This window comes from Rhamphochromis sp. 'chilingali', assembly GCF_963969265.1.
Source record: "Rhamphochromis sp. 'chilingali' genome assembly, chromosome: 6".
In the NCBI taxonomy this organism is placed as follows: Eukaryota; Metazoa; Chordata; class Actinopteri; order Cichliformes; family Cichlidae; genus Rhamphochromis; species Rhamphochromis sp. 'chilingali'.
Window position 1 is genome coordinate 12,865,993 of NC_137933.1, and position 19,376 is coordinate 12,885,368.

The 19,376-nt window shown below is 40.1% G+C and overlaps 1 protein-coding gene across 1 annotated transcript in view; it reads right to left on the minus strand.

Annotated features, from left to right (window-relative positions):
• Positions 1–19,376, minus strand: part of itga11a (integrin, alpha 11a) — a 53,879-nt gene that overhangs the window by 10,191 nt on the left and 24,312 nt on the right. The window contains exons 10-21 of the mRNA XM_080884561.1: positions 18,654–18,724; positions 15,341–15,485; positions 14,332–14,480; positions 12,968–13,111; positions 6,619–6,822; positions 5,545–5,675; positions 5,216–5,382; positions 3,327–3,466; positions 2,976–3,086; positions 2,542–2,627; positions 2,214–2,424; positions 1,955–2,053 (exon numbers count right to left, since the gene is read on the minus strand). Coding sequence (XP_080740687.1) covers positions 1,955–2,053; positions 2,214–2,424; positions 2,542–2,627; positions 2,976–3,086; positions 3,327–3,466; positions 5,216–5,382; positions 5,545–5,675; positions 6,619–6,822; positions 12,968–13,111; positions 14,332–14,480; positions 15,341–15,485; positions 18,654–18,724 — 1,658 coding nt within the window. The remainder of the gene's footprint in view (positions 1–1,954; positions 2,054–2,213; positions 2,425–2,541; positions 2,628–2,975; positions 3,087–3,326; positions 3,467–5,215; positions 5,383–5,544; positions 5,676–6,618; positions 6,823–12,967; positions 13,112–14,331; positions 14,481–15,340; positions 15,486–18,653; positions 18,725–19,376) is intronic.

Here is a 19,376-nt window from a genome sequence, read left to right on the forward strand (position 1 = left end):
TGCTAAGATGCATCTTCCTAATGCAATAACAATTAAATGTGATGTTTTTATAGTGAAAAGAAGAAGAGGGGTCCAGACTGGCTGATTTGTTTGTCTATATTTGGGACAGCTACTTTAACCTTTAAGACACGAGTAGCTGTTCCAACACGAGACACGAGAAGTCACTGTCATCATGAGTGACGACAATGGATAAGCTATGAATGGTGTCCTAGAATCTCCATATTGCACTTTCTTTCCATAACACTGGTATGATTTCCTCCAAATGACAATGCGCCCTCTTTCTTACATTGTGGAATTTCATTCTTTACATATAAAAATACAACATGATGTCAAAGTAGTCCAGGTACTTTGATCCAGGTACTATCCCTGCTGCTTTGCTTTTCAGTTGGATTCGGTGGGTGGATAATCATGTAGGTAAACAAGCACATTTAAGATGAGAATCTCCCGTTCCAGCACATCCCAAAGGTGCTGTGGAGGCCACTTAAGTGCAGTGAACTTGCTGATACAAAGGATAGATTCATGTTTTCAAGTTGTTTCGACCAAATTCTGAGTCAACCATCTGAATGTTGCAGCAGAAAAAAGACCAGGCAATATTTTCCCAATCTCCTACTGCCCAGTTTTGTTGAGCCTGTGTGAGTTGTGGCATCCACTTGGTGTTCTTAGCTGACAGGGGTGGCGCGCAGCGTGTGGTCTTCTGCTGTTCGTCTGTTCAAGGTGTTGTGCATGCAGAGATGCTCTTCTCCATACATCGATTATAACAAGTGGTTGTTTGAGTTTCTGTAGTGTTTATACAAGCCTTTGTCCTCTGACCTCTGTCATCAACATGGATTTTCACCCTGAGAACTGCTGCTGGCTGACACATATTTTCTCTTTTTCTCTGTAAACCCTAGAGATGGCTGTGTGGGAAAATCCCATTAGATCAGCAGTTTCTGAAGTACTCAGGACCAGCCCCCCTAACAACATCAGACATGTCACATTCAAAGTCCATGCCAACAGTTGTGTTAATGTTTCAGGCTTGTGGCATTCATCAGAGCACTGATGAATATATGCAATATGATATGATGAAGGGTACAGGGCTGAAACATTAGCATGTTAAGTTGGTGTATTTGATATTTGTTAACTGAGCTGCTGCCACTTTACAGGTTGCTCACATATTTGCATTAACGAGCAGTGGAACAGGTGTGCCCAATAAAGTTGCAGCACGTGTTCGTGGTCCCCAATGCACTTCGTGCTCGCATTATACATGAACAATGACGCATTCAGGTTTAATACGGGACAGGTCTGGGGAACTATGTTTATTATTACATATAAATGTGCTTTCTGAGGATGATATTGTTCTCGTAAACATGTTTTGGCAGAGTTAAAAGCCTGGATGAAACATACTAAAACAGCAGTTGGCTGAAAACTCTGGAGAAGAGCAAAACAGGCAGAACATACAGAGCCAACATCTGGCATCTCCACCCCTTCTCTTCTAAGCAAATACAACCCGATGAGCACAGGCAGAGATACTGAAAGAAAATTAATGCTGATTTCTGTTTTGACATAGGGGTTTGAGTTCTCTCAGATTTCTAAATCCTGAAATCAGAACCCAGACGAGGAGCAAGACTTTAGTTTCTTCTTGAATGATGAATTACTTTATACTGGTGTTTCGCATCAATTTTCTCCAGTGGCACCAACTAATCTTATTTGGGAATCGGTACAAAAACTGGCATACGGATGAATTTCACTGGGCTGCATCAGCTTTATGCTTTTCCAGACACCTCTTCAAAAACACCTAAAACATTATAGTGTAATAAAGTTACAGCTTTTCAACCTGAGATGTTTTTTAGTTAACTCTCCGATGGAAATGAATCCAATTTATCCTTTTGCTGCCAATGACAATAAGCCTTATCTTATCTTATTAAAAAATCACAACGACACATATGAATTACGTGAAGAAACATGGTTAACTCACCTGTGTTTTGGCCCTCATGAAGGGTGCGCTGACATTGCAGAGCTTCTCGTTCCTCAGTTTGTCCTGACTGTAGCACTCTATTTTGATGTCCGAGTTGTCCTGAATGAAAAATGTCACTGCTAGTCATAAATGTAGAATTTATTTCGCCTTACCTGATGGTTAAACCTCGGACTCTTTGGAGTAACATAGACCTTTTAGGCTATTTGAGAACATCTGTCCTGATAAACCACATGAAGAGTTTAAGGTCATGATAACACACCTTGACAATGAGGCTAGAAAAGTGCAGATTGGGTGTGTAGGTGATGTTGAGGCGAGCGTTGTATGCGTTCTCTCCTTTGTTCTCCAGCCGAACATCCACCACCATCCTCCGCCTGGTTGCCTCTAGCACCCTGAGAGATCCCTCCATCTCCCCTTCACTTTGACGGCGACAGAAAGCACCACGAGACTGTACGGACTGTGCACAGAACTGTCTGGGAAGCAGCGAGGAAGGAAGATATCGCATTATTTATTTACTCGTTGCGAGTGTGCAAATAAAATTTGTCCCACTGTGCGACTGTAGGCATGGTGATGAATATGCGTATACCTACTTTGGAGTCATCAGGTCATTCATGCTCTGCAGCGCCAGGTCAGGGATGCAGCGATCGTCTTCGTCACAGCCGTTCCAAAAGGGCAGCTTACCAAAGAGACAAGATCTTTTTACATCAAAGGAACTACTGCTGCTTCATATTTCACCCAGATGATGATTGATTTTCCTTGTTTTCTGTTGTATTCTCTTTCTCAGGAGGCTCATATTAATCATGGCCAAATTATCTAAATATTGAGGTCAGTATATGTGTTAAACATCTACTGCTCAAACTACTTGGTGGGAGATATTTTTCTTTACAGGCATACAGCTCTGAAAAGCCTCATCCACCTGCTGTCCAAACCTCTTTGAACTATGCATTATGCAAAGCTAATAGCTATGTAGCTGTGTAGCTGAGCAGCATGTTGAAATATAGGACATTGCCAGATTGTCTCTTACCTCAGTCTTCACCACAGTAGGCCAGCTGTCATCTAGAACTGGTGCGTTTTCTGGATCTTGTAGTGCCACTTGTACAGTGAACACTATGGGTCTGGCGTAGTCTGTCGTTTCCTAATGTAAAAATGTTATTTTCAGAAATTAACCAGCAGATTTTCTGTATTATGACACTTTGTCTGTGACACTCAAATATCTGTTTTGCTTTAAACAAGTCTATAGATGTATGTTTTAGATTTTAGCCAGTGACTAATAGCCATAGTGATATTTTCTGAGCAATTCTGCCAGAACTGTTTTGATTATGAAATGATTTGTAAGAAGAAAAGCAACCAAAATAACATTAAAACTGAATCTCACCATGACGTAAAAGTAGATGTGTTCGCAGGTCTCTTCTCCCGGAAGGAGGGTCAAGTTTTGAGGCTGCATCTTATTCGGGTTATCCAACATCGCCCGAGGATTGTAACGTTTCTCCGCGATAGAGACATTGTACTTGATCCCTAGTGGGTTGTAGGAAGAATTAAGATATTACATTTCAATATGAAACCGTGAAAAATCCTGTTTGTGTTTTTAAGACAGACACGCTTCTGTTCTTACTTATGTTAGTAAGTTATGTTAGTACAGAGTAATTGATAAATGGCAGCAAAAGGAGATGGTAAATGACATCATTGTAGCACTGCAATGCAATATCAGCTTGGCTCCTAACATACGCTACATGTGTGACCAACACATATAAGAATCCAAACCCTTTGGCCTCAGTACTGACTCATTTCCAAACCGCATTGTTTCAGAGGCTTTCATGGCATGAGGAAAAATCTACCAAGGCTAAACTCATGCATGTGTTATGTTTGAGGTCAGCTAGAGAAGCTGACAGAGCTGCAGAGATCTTAATATGTTACGCAAAAAAGATCCGTGCAGATAACGGATATGACATTTGGAACTTTTTCTGTCCCTTTCACCACATCGCAATTACCAGTAAAAGTTTTTCCTCTTTAGATGAGGAGAACTGCAAGTTCCAAAGCAATTTTTCATCCTCAGTCTTTAACTTGTACTTTTCCACTCTGAAAAAGTGTTGAGATACATAGCAACGCAGTACGCAGTAAGTCAGCCTGTCTGTTTAAAGAGCTCGCTATAAGACACTCTAAATAGATATTTGCATAAAAATGAATGGCTGAAAAAAAGAACCATTTTATGCAACAGACCACAGAGATTTCACAAACAGCAGCACATCTGCCATCCATTACTACCCAGACACGACAATGAAAGGAAAATTAAATAAGTTACCTCCCTCTGTTCCTCCTCTCCTCTGTTTTGGCACATATGATAGATATGATAAAGATGCCACGGGGTCAAGAGGTTAACTCAGAACATGCTCCACTACACCTCTCCTTCCTCCGCCACTGAGCCCTGCTTCACTGTGAAACTGGACCCCGTCATGATAGCTATTAAAACAAACTGCGAGCTGAAAAAACGCTGCACTTAAATGCATGTGGGTTGCTTTTGGTGGCACAGCACATTTTTGCAGACTTGAGTTATCTGGGACCTTTCACCACCATCAAACAAATCTCTCTATTTTGAGGAAGCCGAATGCAGCCGAGCAGAGATAAACTTCCAGATGCATTCCTAACAGTGCTCGCGCACGAAAAGGAACATTTGATAGCGCCACAGTGGCTCAGACACGGTGGTTTTTTTGAAGGCAGCAACATTAGCTTTGGCAGAGAAACAACAGTGAGATCAGAACCTCTTATGCTAGAAAAGAAACATTTTACTTTGGCACCATTAAAAGTAAAAGGAGTCGTCAGAGTTTTTATGGGCAGCCATATGCTGAAAAGTGCATTGAAGCAAGGACATGAAAGATATATAAATATATCCATACATGAATTGCCTTTTTTCACTTGAAACCAGTTATATTTCATCTTGTCTTGAACAAATATCCACATTGCTGAACTATTAAGTAACTATGGGTCCAAAATATACATGAATACTGTTCAAATACATCAGAAAAAATGATTTGATAATGACGTGATAATATCCAGAGCCACTAACGTATACGTCTTTTTTGTCTCAAAATCTAAAACTGAGCGCTCTACTGTGAAACAAGTTTGTGTTTTTGTCTTTCATAAATCTTTTTTGTAACCTGTCAGTATTCTCGGCTGGGTAATAAGTAGTTTTATTCACCTTGCCAAGTGCCAATCTTGTCATGTGGAAGAACTAGAGAACTTTGCAGTGGATTATTTTTGCTGGCTTACCAATTTCCTGTGTGGGAGAAATGGCTGTCCTGGCTGTGATGTTGAAACATACAATGGCTGACATGCAGGTCACGTCTTTGCCACCTCTCTGGCAGTCTTTCACAAAGATGTTGATCTTACTGGGCTCAAACCTCACAGTGGTATAAATACGAACAACGCTCTGGGACCTGTGAGGGCATAGAGGGCGTGACAGATGACAGACTTTTAAAAATTGCAGTTAAAATGCAAAACCAAGGATCATGAAAATCTTTCAATTAATTGCCAAAATAAATTTATAGGAATAACTACAATGTCTATTTTATTTATTTATTTATTTTTAAAATACTGACCAAAGTAGAACAGCAGCACCGAGGGAACCTACAGCCAGGTCCACTAAACCATCATCGTTCATGTCCATTACGCCATGGATGCTACGGCCAAAGTACTGCAGGCCAGGAGCCAAATCTGCAGCTGCTATTCTCTAAAACAAACACAGACGGTTCACAGTGACAACAATCAATGCTTACAATAATCTGCTTAAAATTCAGTGCACTCATATATACGATTTTGCAAATGAAAACAAACTTTTTGCAAAGCTCCAGTGTTTGAGGGGTTGGGTTTTTATTAGAGTGAATATTTCCTGCAAATATTGTCTTTGTTACCTACAAAACAAACAGTCCTCTTCCATGGAGTCTTCTATGTTACTGCCATTTTTTCTACAGTATCTCTAAACAGACAAACCAAACACTGACTCTAAAAACAGGCTTTTACCTGTTTTCTAATGGAAAGTTGATATCACTTGATTTCAGTTGGGAACCATACTGCTATACACCAATAAATTTTACAAACTGGTCCTTTAATAGCATAGGAGTATAGGAGTATTTAATAAATACAGAAATTACAGAAGGGTCACTCATAATAATTAGCTTACAGTACATGCTGTAAGTTTCACCTACTAAGATAAAGTAGATTTTAACCCATCTGTCTATCCATCCATCCTCATTCACTTAATTCAGGGTTGCTGGGGGGAGTTTGAGCCTAGCCCAGCTGTCATACGCCAGGTAGAACCTGCCAGTCTGTCACTGGGCTAACACAGAGACAGACTACCAACCCCACATTTTTGTACCGTGTGGAGAACTCACACAGACACAGGGAGAACATGCAAACATACTGTGCCACCATGTCTTTCAGCTTTTAACCCACCTCTTAAACTTGCTTTTAATCTATCATTTAATCCAAGTTTTACAGTTTTACAACTTGTTGCATATTTGCACAGTCAGTGCATTCATCTAAGCTGTTATGAGTAGGAAGAATCAAGACTTTCACAGGTTTTCGCCACAGTGAAATATACATAAATCCACGGCTGCCCAGCTTTGGGAAGGTTTACATGTATGTGCTACAGTGTAATGCACCACACCACCTACCTGTTTATATTTGCGTAGTATTCTGTTTTGTTGGCTAAAGAAAATATAAATGGCTCCTTTATGCTCATCTTCCAATGGAGCTCCCACCACCAAGTCATTGAACCCATCACCATTCAGATCAGGGACAGGAGCGAGGGAAGAGCCAAAGCGAGCGTTTTGGACACCGTTGTGAATTTCCAACGATCCTTCAAGGAAGAAACGATTCTGAGGGGGAGGAAAAAAATGACAGTTGTAATTTTTACTCCTAATACAGTGGTCTTGTTTCTGTCTTGGTTCCCACACATAAATATCTAGAGGCTACTGTCCCATGGGGGAGAATTTTAACAGTTTGTTTTTATTCACACAAACATTCGTGACTATCCACTTTGTTACTGGTGTTGATAAATAGACATTAGCATTAGTGGGGATTCCCATAGTGGGGGATCTGGCTGCTCATCCCCCCCAAAAATCAACTACAATAAACAGAGTTAGTGAAATAAAACACTGTTAACCACAGCAAGAGATCAGAATGCTTTTCATTCCTTTCCAAAGCTGGATTCTCCCCCTAGACACCAGCCCATGTATTAGCAACTGGAGTAAATGACTGATCATGAGAAGTCTGGATTATTTTAGAGTTATTTGGATATTTTCGAGCCTCGCTTTTGTTACGTTTACTCACATTCATTAAAGGAATTCTTTCAAAGTCATATTGGCTTGTTGCATTGGTTTGTTTTGACTGTCTTCATGACCTCTTCTTTGCTCAGTTTATCACAAACTCTGAGTGGGCCAGAGACAGCAGACAACTGCTGCACTTGAATAATAATCTTTAAAGCTGACCTTTGTATGAGAAATAATTTGGCTGAGGTTTGTATGTGTCATTCCAACTTACTCACACTGTAGCACAACTAACAGCACTATAGTTTAAAGCAGTGTTTCCCAACCACTGTCCCACGGGATATAGGTGTGCCGTGAGAAACGATCACGTGTGCCATTGATGCTTGTCTGGTCCCAGTCAATTAGTACTCTAAGCGACCTGCGTGAGTAATGGGCAGAACAATTACATTCTCTACCACTAGAAGGCAGTAAAACTACCTGCTCTAATTAAACGGGTTGCCAACTGCCAGTAAAACAGAAGAAGACCAAGAATACGTCACATAACAGTCATCCTCTGAGTGAGAAAATGCAGCGGGTAATAGCAAGAGATAAATATTTGAAAAGAAAAATTAGTTAGTATGACCTGGGTCCTGGAGAAAATTCCGACCTAGATGAAGACAATAGCATGAGTAGTGGTCAGAAGAAAGCAAAAAAGGTATACTGGGGACAAACCGAGCATATTCCGCTATACCTGGTGCTCGGGGAAAAATGTATCAATATGCTTTTTGTGACAGTTTTGTTTGGTGGTGTGTCGTGTGATTTTTCAAATGCGAAATATGTGCTGTGGCTCCAAAAGGTTGGGAAGCATAGGTTTAAAGCAATGATGGTTTAAAGGGTTAACGGGGTTGACAGAATGGCTGATAATTTCGATAATTCAACCAAAACATAATCATGACCAGAGATGGGCAGTAACGCGTTACTTACGAGTAAAGTAAGGGATTACTATTGCAAAAACTGTAATTAGATTACCGTTACTTTCCCGTAGGAACGCTGCGTTACTGCGTTACTAAAACCGTGATTTTTTTTGCAAGAATGTCTCATGACAGTGACTTAAGCGAGTGCGACGTTCGTGACAACAGCTGTGCGCAGATCAACAGTGGATCATATGAGTGCGGGAGAGAGTATGGGCGTGCAGCGTTTAAAACGTGGAAGTACTGACCCTACTTTGAGTTTGATTCCATAAAAAGTGACAAAAACATTAGCATCCATTGTGCGTGGGAAGAAAACTTCTTTTTACAGTGAAAAAAACCCCCTAAACTTCCAAGCAAGCACCGAGTGCGCTATGACGTAATGGGAAACTCACAGAGAAACTCGCGGATTCTTCCACTGACCGCTGCGGCACACCTGCACCAGGGTAAACCTCCACTCCTGCTTTACAGGTGAAAATAGAGCAACAGGACCGCTAGTCTTTGATGTTATTTATTTTCTGCTGTGTTTTACTTGCATCTATTTGAAAGAGTGAGTGTAAACACAAACACACAAAAAAATATTTTATTTTATGTGCTGGAATGTGCAGAAAATAAGTTTAAATGTTAAACAAATTTCTTCCAGTCAGAGAATGTTGCATATAATAAAATTTTTGCTTGATGCATAAAGTTAAAAGGTTAAAACTAATAAAACAAGATTTAAAAAGAGACGTTTCCATTTGATTACATTTTGATTACATTGGATACTTGTATATGGGCGAAGGCACCAGCAATGCTGGACAATGCCATGTTTCTCTGCGCTAAACTAGCCTTCCTGCTGTCCAGACCTGTCGGCAACAGAAAACATTTGGTGCAATTTAGCTCTCACGGTTCCTAAATGCCTTTGACTGTTATTAAAACTAAATTTCTGAAATCATTGGAGCAAAATATTGTTATTTATATTCATAAATAGCATACGTAGATATAAATTATATCTACGTATGCAAAGAGTTCCAGTCTTTTTGTAAATGAAGAGCTTACTGTGTCAAAAAGCCATTTTTACAAATAGCATGCAAAAAGTCCCAGTGTACCATATGTTCCATTTAACAGAATAATAAATGCCTTCAGGCTCAGCACATTTCTCCATTAAAAGGACAGATCTGCTCGTTAAATCATCCGCAGTTCATTTATTTAGGCATCTCATAATAAGAGCAAGGACGTTTTTTTGTTCTCTGCCCTCGGTCCAGCTGCGTTTGTTGTTTCAATTACACCAAAACATCTTTAGTTAACCAATCATGTCGTGCTCTAAACAGAAAAAGAAACAATATTTTCTTCTAATCAAACAGAAGATAAGGCTTGGCAACGCTTCAGTGTTTTCTGCATAAGCCTTTAATTCTTCCTGTTTGAACTGAAATATCTTAAACATCTGGCAAAAGAGAGAAAACATGGAGGAATTTCACCTTCGGGCAGTAAAAGAACTAAAGACTGTCATATAACTTTAGTATATTTATTCTGACGCTCTATTCTTAGTAAGTGTTGAGTCAGATGGACGATAGTCACATCTATGAAAGCAACCACCCGACTGGAACATTTTTCAAAGAGGCAATCTGACAGAATGGAGCCAAATAATGGAGTCGATCAGTAGTCATGCATATCATTGCTCCACTTGGCATCCCTGATCATAACATAATTCAGGGCTGGCAGACGAAACATGATATCACTTGTTTTTCAGTTGAATAAACGTGAAAGGAGTTGATTTAGGATGGTAGTTTTAACTTCTCGGCTACCTGATGTGAGCATGTGTGACACAGAAGGAGATTGATAGAGAAACAGGGAAAAATACAGTCAGCAGTGTTTAAATGTGAAACACATGGCTCAACCAGAAGGCCGTGAAGGGTCATAACCAGTCTGTACTGGCTTAGGAGCAAGTTTAAAAAAAAAAGCAACCATTTTTCATCGGTTGCCAGATTTTAGGTAACTTTGGTTAGATTTGGACAGAGTTTTCTTTACTATTTATTTCTGTAATATGGGGAACTTTACATCATTTTCATCATCCCATCTGCATCAGGCAAACATTTCTTATAAGTGAAGTCATACTAGTCTATTCGTTTAGATGATACTCGGGATAGTGTTTTAAAATACAGGGAGAGAACTGCATGAGACAAAATCATTGCCAAAAATTACACACAAAATAAAAATAAATATATAACAAAGGAGAAATTTTGAAATTTCGCATTCGTTTGTGTTTTTATTTTGTTTTCATTTTGTGATTTGAAATAAATTTCAGTTTGTTTCCAGAGTCCGTTTAGTTTAAGTTTAGCTTCTATTAGTTTCAGTCTTGTCTTTATTTATTATTATTGTATGGAGGATATATGTCTAACATCAGAACAGCTACTACAATACACAGGGGTGATCGTGGCTCAAGAGTTGGCAGTTCGCCTTGTAATCGGAAGGTTGCCGGTTCGAGCCCCGGCTTGGACAGTCTCGGTCGTTGTGTCCTTGGGCAAGACACTTCACCCGTTGCCTACTGGTGGTGGTCAGAGGGCCCGGTGGCGCCAGTGTCCGGCAGCCTCGCCTCTGTCAGTGCGCCCCAGGGTGGCTGTGGCTACAATGTAGCTGCCATCACCAGTGTGTGAATGTGTGTGTTAATGGGTGGATGACTGGATATGTAAAGCGCTTTGGGGTCCTTAGGGACTAGTAAAGCGCTATATAAATACAGGCCATTTACCATCCAACCGATACATCACTTTTGTATTGAAGTGGTAACGATAGTGGTTAGAAATTATACTAAATGTCATGGTCCTGACTCTGTGGACTCAGTGGATTTTATTATTATTATTATTATTATTATTATTATTATTATTATTATTATTATTATCATCATCATCTTGGTTCTAGCTTATTCTGATTATGTATTCTGTCAGTGTTTCCGGTTTTACTTTGAAGGTCTGTGTCTCTCGTCTGCTTATGTCAGTTAAGATCCGCGAGTGTATTGTGTGTTTGCCTGTGCTCGTTGTCGGTCCGTCGGCATTTCTTGGTGTTTGGCATCTCTCTGCTCATCATCCCGTGTTATTATGGTTTTGGGTTTGTTCATTAGTTCTCCCAGTTTAGGTTTTTGGGTAGCTCCTCGTTCATTATTTCCTGTTTTTGCCACTTTGCCACCATTGTCAATAAACGCTCACTCGCATCACAGCCTTTGCCTGCATTTTGGGTCCTTCCTCCACAAACACCACACGGCTTGCCCCGCAAACTGTGACACTAAAAGAGCACAGAGTGACCTCAAAGTGAAAAGAGACTCCACAGAGCTGAAGAAGATTGAGCGCTTTAATTCTGCACACTTCATTTACAAGAGGCGTACCATTAAAAACAAAAGAAACCTGACCACTGTTGTTGTAAAGGCTCACCTTTCAGCACACTCACTTCACCAGATGCACCTTGTCTCTTTTCCTCACCTTTGATTGGGTGTGCTGCTTGCCCTTAATTGCACTCACCTGTCACCTGTTATATAAGGACTGCACTCACCTACAGCTCACTCTTTCACTCCCACATGGGGCAGCAGCTGAGGTGAGTTTCTGTTTGAGTCTCCTGAGTTCATGCATTATTTTGAGTTACTTAAATCACACTTTATTTCCTTTCAGAGATCGCAGTCCATGTGTGTCTTTCCTCTATACGTGTTATTCAAATAAAACGAGAAACCTGTAAGTGATTGATGACTGTTCATTCTCATCCTGACCGGGTGAGCCATGATGGTAACAATCTCCAACCTCCTCTGAACCTTCCTCCAAAACAACTGTGGTGCTCTCAATCAAAATATTAATTATCAAGTAATTAAAGTTTCTTTCAGCTTCTCCTGTACTCACAAGCAAATAATTTACATACTTTATTTGGCAGATTTTCACACCAGATGTCATTCTTAATGAAACATTTCCTTCTTACCACTGATTTGTGTCTCCTCTCAGTTGCTAACCGTGTATCTTTCATGTGTGAGCCACTACATTGGAGCTTCTATATGAAGCAAAGTTAGAATAAAAGAATATGCTGGTCATCCTTTAAAAAAAAATAATTTTGGTGTCTACTAAGTGGCCAGCACTAACCTTTCTAAAATAATACATTCCTGGTTGCTGAGGATTGGTCTCTGGACAATTAAAAATGCATTAGTGCAGAATCACATTTTTGACTATAAATATCAACTATATGAGCCCAGCTGCTTTTTTTTTAAACCAAGGAATTCCAACTTAAGAAATTTTCCAGGACGATATGACTGGGCAGCATCCTGGAGCGACACCTGAATCAACCACATTATTAATTATCCAGAACATGTGGCATTTCTATCCTGGTGAAGAGAGACTTTTTTTTAACATGTGATTTCTGTTTGTTTAGATTTTAAGCTGCCACCTGTGATGTGGTTTGGGGGTGCACTGGATATTTAAATACCCCTTCTATGCCTGTTCAATGGATTTGAGACAGCTGAAGACATTCATTATTCCAATGAGCATGACAGACCTGGAACACCGGGAAATTTCCTTCTATTAAAGAAAAGTTCTCGCCTCCAAATGGTTTGCTGGAAATGGGTTCAGAGGAGAGAGAATACTTTCCTCCTGAGTTCATGCTGCACATCAAATAAAGTCGGCACACTGGCATGGCAGGCTGTCATTTGATCTGCGCATTTAATCTGGACAAGATCATGTGTCAAATGTTGACAGTGGTGCTGGAAACCAGCAGAGTGTAACTGGGAAATCTGGGGATTGAACATGTGTCGACCCAGTTCTGTGCAGTCGTTGGCTAACGCTCGCGTGCATTTATATACCTACCAGCTCTGTGACTCTGTAGATGTAGACCTTTCCTTTCTCCAAGCCTGCGCTGAAGAACATCGGTGCTGACACCAGAAGGTTATCAGTTATGCCGTCTCCGTCGATATCCACAGGTGCAATCTCACTGCCATAATAGGAGCCAATCTGAAAGAAACATTAGTGCGTGCAGTGTGAAGATCTGTATGATTTATCAGTTTAAAAGCATTCAACCAGATGATGACATTGCCTGCATTTAGTTTGTTAATTAAATCCAATCACCAATGACACAATATACAAAATAAAATACTCTTAAGTTGTGGTATTTGCACCACATGATGTTTGGGTTTGAAGAGTTGCTCATGAGCTCGAGTGGCTTTTGAACTTCAATATTGTCAGCAAATGGCAGCTTGCTAGTGGTCAAAAGTCCTGACACTTTTGTAGAAGCTCAGACTGTGGGAGCTTTCCAGAGGGAGCGTAGATCAGTCACCGAAGTAGATAAAACATCATTAGAAACATCTGCCTTGTAAATTTTTATTTTTTGTTCAAGACTTCTCAGCTCAAGAACATTTTCTAAAAAGAAACATCTGCTATTTTGGATGAGCTGCTGCTGACAAGGTACAATGTAAGCTGCTGCAAGATCACTTCAGGCTTGCAGTCTGTGAACCGCTGCCAGTTCTGAGTGTAGTGGTCATTAACACACGGAGCCACATCCCCTTGAAATGATGACCGTCTTAAAACGTACTGTGACTCAGACGGATTAAATTCATAGCACATGATCTGTAATCCAGTCGAAGTCGTAAAGTTAAAAATGATATAACAACAATGACACCAAGTGAAGCACAAAATCATAAAAAACAATGAAACAGTAATGGAGATTATATACAGCCTTTTCTGAAAGGGTACTGCATGTCATGATCATTTTCCCATTCATTTGATCAGATTTTATAGATTATTGAAAATCCAATGGTTTTGAAAGCTAAATTTGCAGGATATACTGGGTAACAAAATGTCTTTAACAGAGACAAAACAGTCCATCCCTTTGATCTGAGATAGAGTCCTGCACTGCCAGATGTGATCCTGATTTTTATACAGTGCTATACACATACACCACCGCTAGAGTTTATTAATATACACCCACTTTTGTGTTTTATCTATGAGTTTGATGTTTGAGTGGGTATCATTTAGGAATGGGTGGCATCAAAGGATGACGTCCTGTTCTAAAACCTTAACCAGTTAGTCTGCATATGTAAGGCAAACTGTGGTTGCTATAGCCTCAATGACTGTTATACTTCCAAGACCAATATTAGGATTGCATCATTGCATCAACTGGCATACAGCTGCTTAAGTATGAATCAGTCGGTTTTTGGCTGTGGATGCTTCTGTACCTGCTGGCCTTTGAGGGAGTGGAGGATGGTGAGGTTGCCTGAGTTCTTGAGTGTGAATATGATCACTTTGCCGGTGTGGTTAAATCGCGGAGCACCCGCTACGAGCAGACGACCATTTCTGGCTGACACCACAGACGTCACAGTGTACCCTGTTTATGTAAAAGAAAAAAACATGACGTATAAAAATGCAAACACCACTCACAGACTAAAAGCTACCAGAGTATGCAGCTTATACGTATCTTTTTGTAACTATCCGTTCTGTATGGCTCTTTAAAAGTCTTTTTTTAAGTGATCTTTATGTAAATTTAAAGTATAAGGAACAGTGGAAAACTTTATGTTCAATCTTACAGCAGTGATTTGCATGAGTCAGGGAAAATGACGATAGTGATGCAATTTGAGGACTTAAATCTCAGTAAGCTGGATTCAGTAAAAGCTGGTGTTCTGGTTTCTCAGGTTTCTCCGATTTCATCTTCTATTTCATTTTGTCTTTCCCCACTAAAAATTCCAATTGCTCGCTGTATACTTTTCCACCTTCATCTCCCATCTTCATACCTCTCTTTCCCCCAGCTTTAACTTTCTCCCTGTCTGTCCAGAATTCTCCTTCCACCTCATATTACGATTCAGACTAGAATGCCTTCTATTGGCGGCCTGCTGGATAAGCTCAGAGACAAAACCACTGATGGCAAAAGCAGAGGCCTGTGGTCATGGAGTGGAGATGGAGCTGGATATGGTGAAAAGCACTGGAGAAATGGGTACACTTAATAGAGATGGTTTGCAGCTAAAACAACTGGTACTATTCCACAGCAGTCATACATCTCAGCACCAGCAAAAACAAAAAAAAGGTTGGAGCAGAAACTAAACACCGATAAGAGAAAATTGCTCAAAGGTTCTTTGATCTAAAAATAACATTTTTCTTTCCTGGATTTCTTTTATCTTTTCAATCATTTCTGTAAAACGTGTCCAGATTTTTCCACTTTTTAAAACTCCCTTAGGCTGTTGCAGTACTTACCCAAGTAGGCACCGTGGTTTTTGAGCTCTTCGGGAAACTCCTGAGCGTAGGACAACTTAGGAGGGACCACCTTCCCCTGTCGTGTTTCCTTCAATACAGCTCCGTTCCAATCATAAGCCCCAACAGCACCCACCAGAGTCCCATCCTGTATGTGACGTTAAGTAGTTAATAAATGGATGTGCATGCATGTACTTCATTCACACAGCAGAGCAACAGAGAAAATCCTTCTTGTGCTGCACATGTTGCATATAGATGCAGCACAGTAATTTCTGTGTGACGATGATTGTGAGGACACAGTCATGGAACATAAAGGTTTCCAATCAGCATTATGTGGCAGAGTCTGAGTGTTTGGCTCACCTTAGCTAGATTAATGACCGTTCGACTCACTTATGGTGAAATTTAATCTGGTGATAACTCTGAGGGGAGTTATGAACTTTTTGTACTACTTAAAACAATACCAGGAAACTCTAATTAGGATATACAGTACCTCTGGCTCCCTCCAGCAGGTCATGGGATAACATTCATGCAGATATCAGGATAACAGTGGAAAACTTTCAACCTCACAAGCTCTTGCACATTTACCAAATGAGTTACCATACTGAAGGTATTATGGTCTGTGGGATTTGTGGTGTTTGTTTTTGGACTTTACTGCTATTAAGCGGTTTGACTTTTTCATGGTTATTCTTACGCTCTTAGGTTCGTTTCATTGTTTCCGAGTCGAGTTTGTGATTCTTGTTTTTATTCCTGGTGCGCTATCAGACACTGAACTTTTGGTTCCCATATTTTCTATCTTCTAGTAATGATTCTTGGTTTTGGCTTGTGTAAATTCTTAAAATCATTAAGCAGTAGTTCCTCTAGTGTTTCTGTTTGTGTCTTGCTCTGTGTGTCTTTTTTCTCTGACTTATTGTTAAGGTCTGTGTCTGTCCCATGGATAATTTTTTATCCTTTTACTTTGAAGGTCATGTTTCTGTTGTTGTTCCTGTCTGTCCTCCCCCGACTTCACTGAATGGTTTCACTTGTGTCTCATTCCTCACCTGTTTGCCATACCTGGTCAATTTTCAGTGTATTTGATGTCCTGTCCTCCCTTTATTCTTTATCATATCACCTGCATGTCAACAGTCAGGTACTCCTCATTTAGCCTGCTTCATTTTTGATTGCTGTTTGTTGGGATTTGTGAACTCTGCTTTTACTCTTCCTGCTGTGAGTCTGCATTTTTCTCCCCTTGTGATGTGAAACCTAACAGAATGTCTCTATTTAAGCAACAGCTTCAGACAATTTAGACACTAATCTTTATCAGCTCGACCCTCTTTGTCGGTAAACATTTTTATTAAACGTTCAAAATAAAAATGGATTTTCTTTCTTATATTAAATGTACACAAGTTTTTCCAGAGCCCCTGTTAATTCTTTTTCATTTTTTGGGCTCTCTGGTATTGCCCCTGTGGATTCTTTTGCCCGCTGAGCAACTATAACAAGCCTTTCAGGGAACACAAGTTTATCCTAACCTCATATTTCCTGTTATCCCTGAACTTCAGAGCTAAGTACTAATATAAAATAAATGAAAGCACGCATAGAAACCAATCAGATCTCTGCTAAATATGGTATTTGTAAGTTAACATTCAATGAAGGAAACAAAGCTGTAAGTAGAAATCAGCTGTAGCCATGAGGAGGGACTGAGGGGCGATTTTCTGTATTTCGTAGTTCACCATACTTTGTATCAGCGACACTGAAATTATAGGGTTCCTTGGTTCAGTCGGCCCGTTTTTTTCTCTCTCGCTGTACAGAATATGCCGACAGCACACTTTCCAGTATTTGAGCATGAGTTGGAAGGTTTTCTATTCCTTCCTAAAAAACGGAATTGTGTGCTTACCGCGCTTGCACTACGTCACTCTGTAACAGCAACGTTATGCCAGTGTGGTTATGTGTTTTGGTCAAAACGGTCTCCATGGCATATAAATGAAAGTCCAAAACAATTCAACCTCATAATCCAGTGACCTATTTCTACTGCAGATTCATTTTTGGACATAAAGTATGCCTTGCTTTTATTTTGAGATTGCAACCCTGTACTCTTGTACTCAAGATAGTCAGAGCTGCACAAACACACAGCTTTGTACTGGGGATGTACATTTTATCCCAGCTAAAAAACAAGTAATGGATATTCTGAAAAGTATTAAACACCAGAAACAGTTTTTGTGCAGATATGATTTTTTCTGTTTTAATATTAACTTTTATTTAACCAGCAAGTAAAACTCATCAGTTTAAGTATCCGTCAGCACAAACCTAGACCCGTCTTTTTTAGAGGGGCGAAACCGGAGCTCCTTTAGGAATCCTTTGCTAGCATAGGGAGAGTATTCAAACCACACAGAAGCACCCTGTGTGGATTTGAACTCAGGAGCCTCTTGCTGTTAGGCAACAGTGCTAACCACTGAGCTCGAGCGCTGCTCAGAACAGAAAAAAGGCACACTGAGAAACTGCTCTATAAGAAGTTGCATGGGACGGCTAAAAAATATGTGACATACAGTAAGAACCCTTCCTAGCTGGCACTAGTTCAGCAAAACCATCGGGGACCTTAAAGCAGTTTTTCTCCTTTAAAGCACGGACATTCTTTCCAATGTTATCCTGCTCTCAGCACTCTGAATGGCGATGTCAAGCATCTTTGGAATCCAGCCTTGTGGACGAAATTTCCAGCTACCCCTGCCACCCAGCTGCAAAGGCTGCATATATTTATTTTTCAACATATATATGTGTGTGACATATTTATTTCTCCCTTGATAATCCTGCTGTTAAGGCGAACTGGAAAAAAAATCAAAGCAGTTGCATCAGCCAATGTTTCTAATGAGCCAGAAAGCAAGGAATGAAAATCGATGAATTGGTACTGTATGAACAGCAGCTGGAGGAGACTGACTTATCGTCCTCCTCCAGCTGTGTGTAAATCCAGCACACCTGCGTCTATCTGCTCTAAGATACAATCAATGTCTATAGTGAGTAAAAGCGAAAAAACCTGAGCCAGTCTACACCACAACTGTCTCACTTTTGTCTCAGCGTTTCAATAATATGCTTCCTTAGGGAGCGAGGGCTGTCTTCACTGCATAGCTGAAGTGGAAAAAGGGCCTGTTTCTCTTGTCAGTGGCTTCTAAATCAGGGTGACCTAAACCTCCAGGGCCACACATCACCTCAGCACCTCAGGAGGGACTGGAAAGTAATAAATGACAGGTTTTGGGAAGGAGTTATGATGGACCTGAATTTGAGACGATGTGTGTTGTCCTACGCAGTGACAGATGGTGCGAGACTAGGAGGTAGCAGAAGTTAGACTTACCTCAAGGCTGTGAGCGGAAAATCCAGCCTGAGACATCTGGAGGCCAAACGCCGTCCCATTCTTACTGGTTCCTGTGTAAACAAGTCAGTTTTTAGAGTTTTGAACCACTGCAGCGGCACAGACGTTTTCGGAAAGGTGAAGGAACTGGATACTTTTGTAGCATGACCACTAGGAGTGTAACAAATTATTGCTTTCAGTTTAATTTAAGACTTTAATATGAGATGTTTACAAGATGATGCCCGTTAAAAGGGGAAAGATGATGTTATCAAAAAGCGCTTTTTAACAAAAAAAAAAAAAAAAAAAAAAAAAAAAAAAAAAAGGGCAGGGTTGTCTGGTTCTGTGGCGTATGAGCCAACATAACTCTGTGATGATTAAATGACAACAAATAACCGCAAAGTTGTTTTTATAAATACTTTTAATTACATTATACATGTTTGGACAGCTATTTTCAAGGGGTAACTATCTGCAGTACAGACTTTGATGGAGTGGAAATATTCTCACACTTTCAGTCCAAGCTTCTTCTCTTTTTTTTTTTTTACATGCTTGTATTTATTAGCCTCTTTAGTTGACACAGAGACATATGCAGTTTTCACCTTCACTTTTTCCATCCAAACTTCAGCTGAAAACGTGCTGTAATTGGTTTGCCTCAATGCTATGTTGTTCACTTGCACACAGATTTTCCATACGCATGCCTAGTTATTTGTGAATATCTGACCTATAACA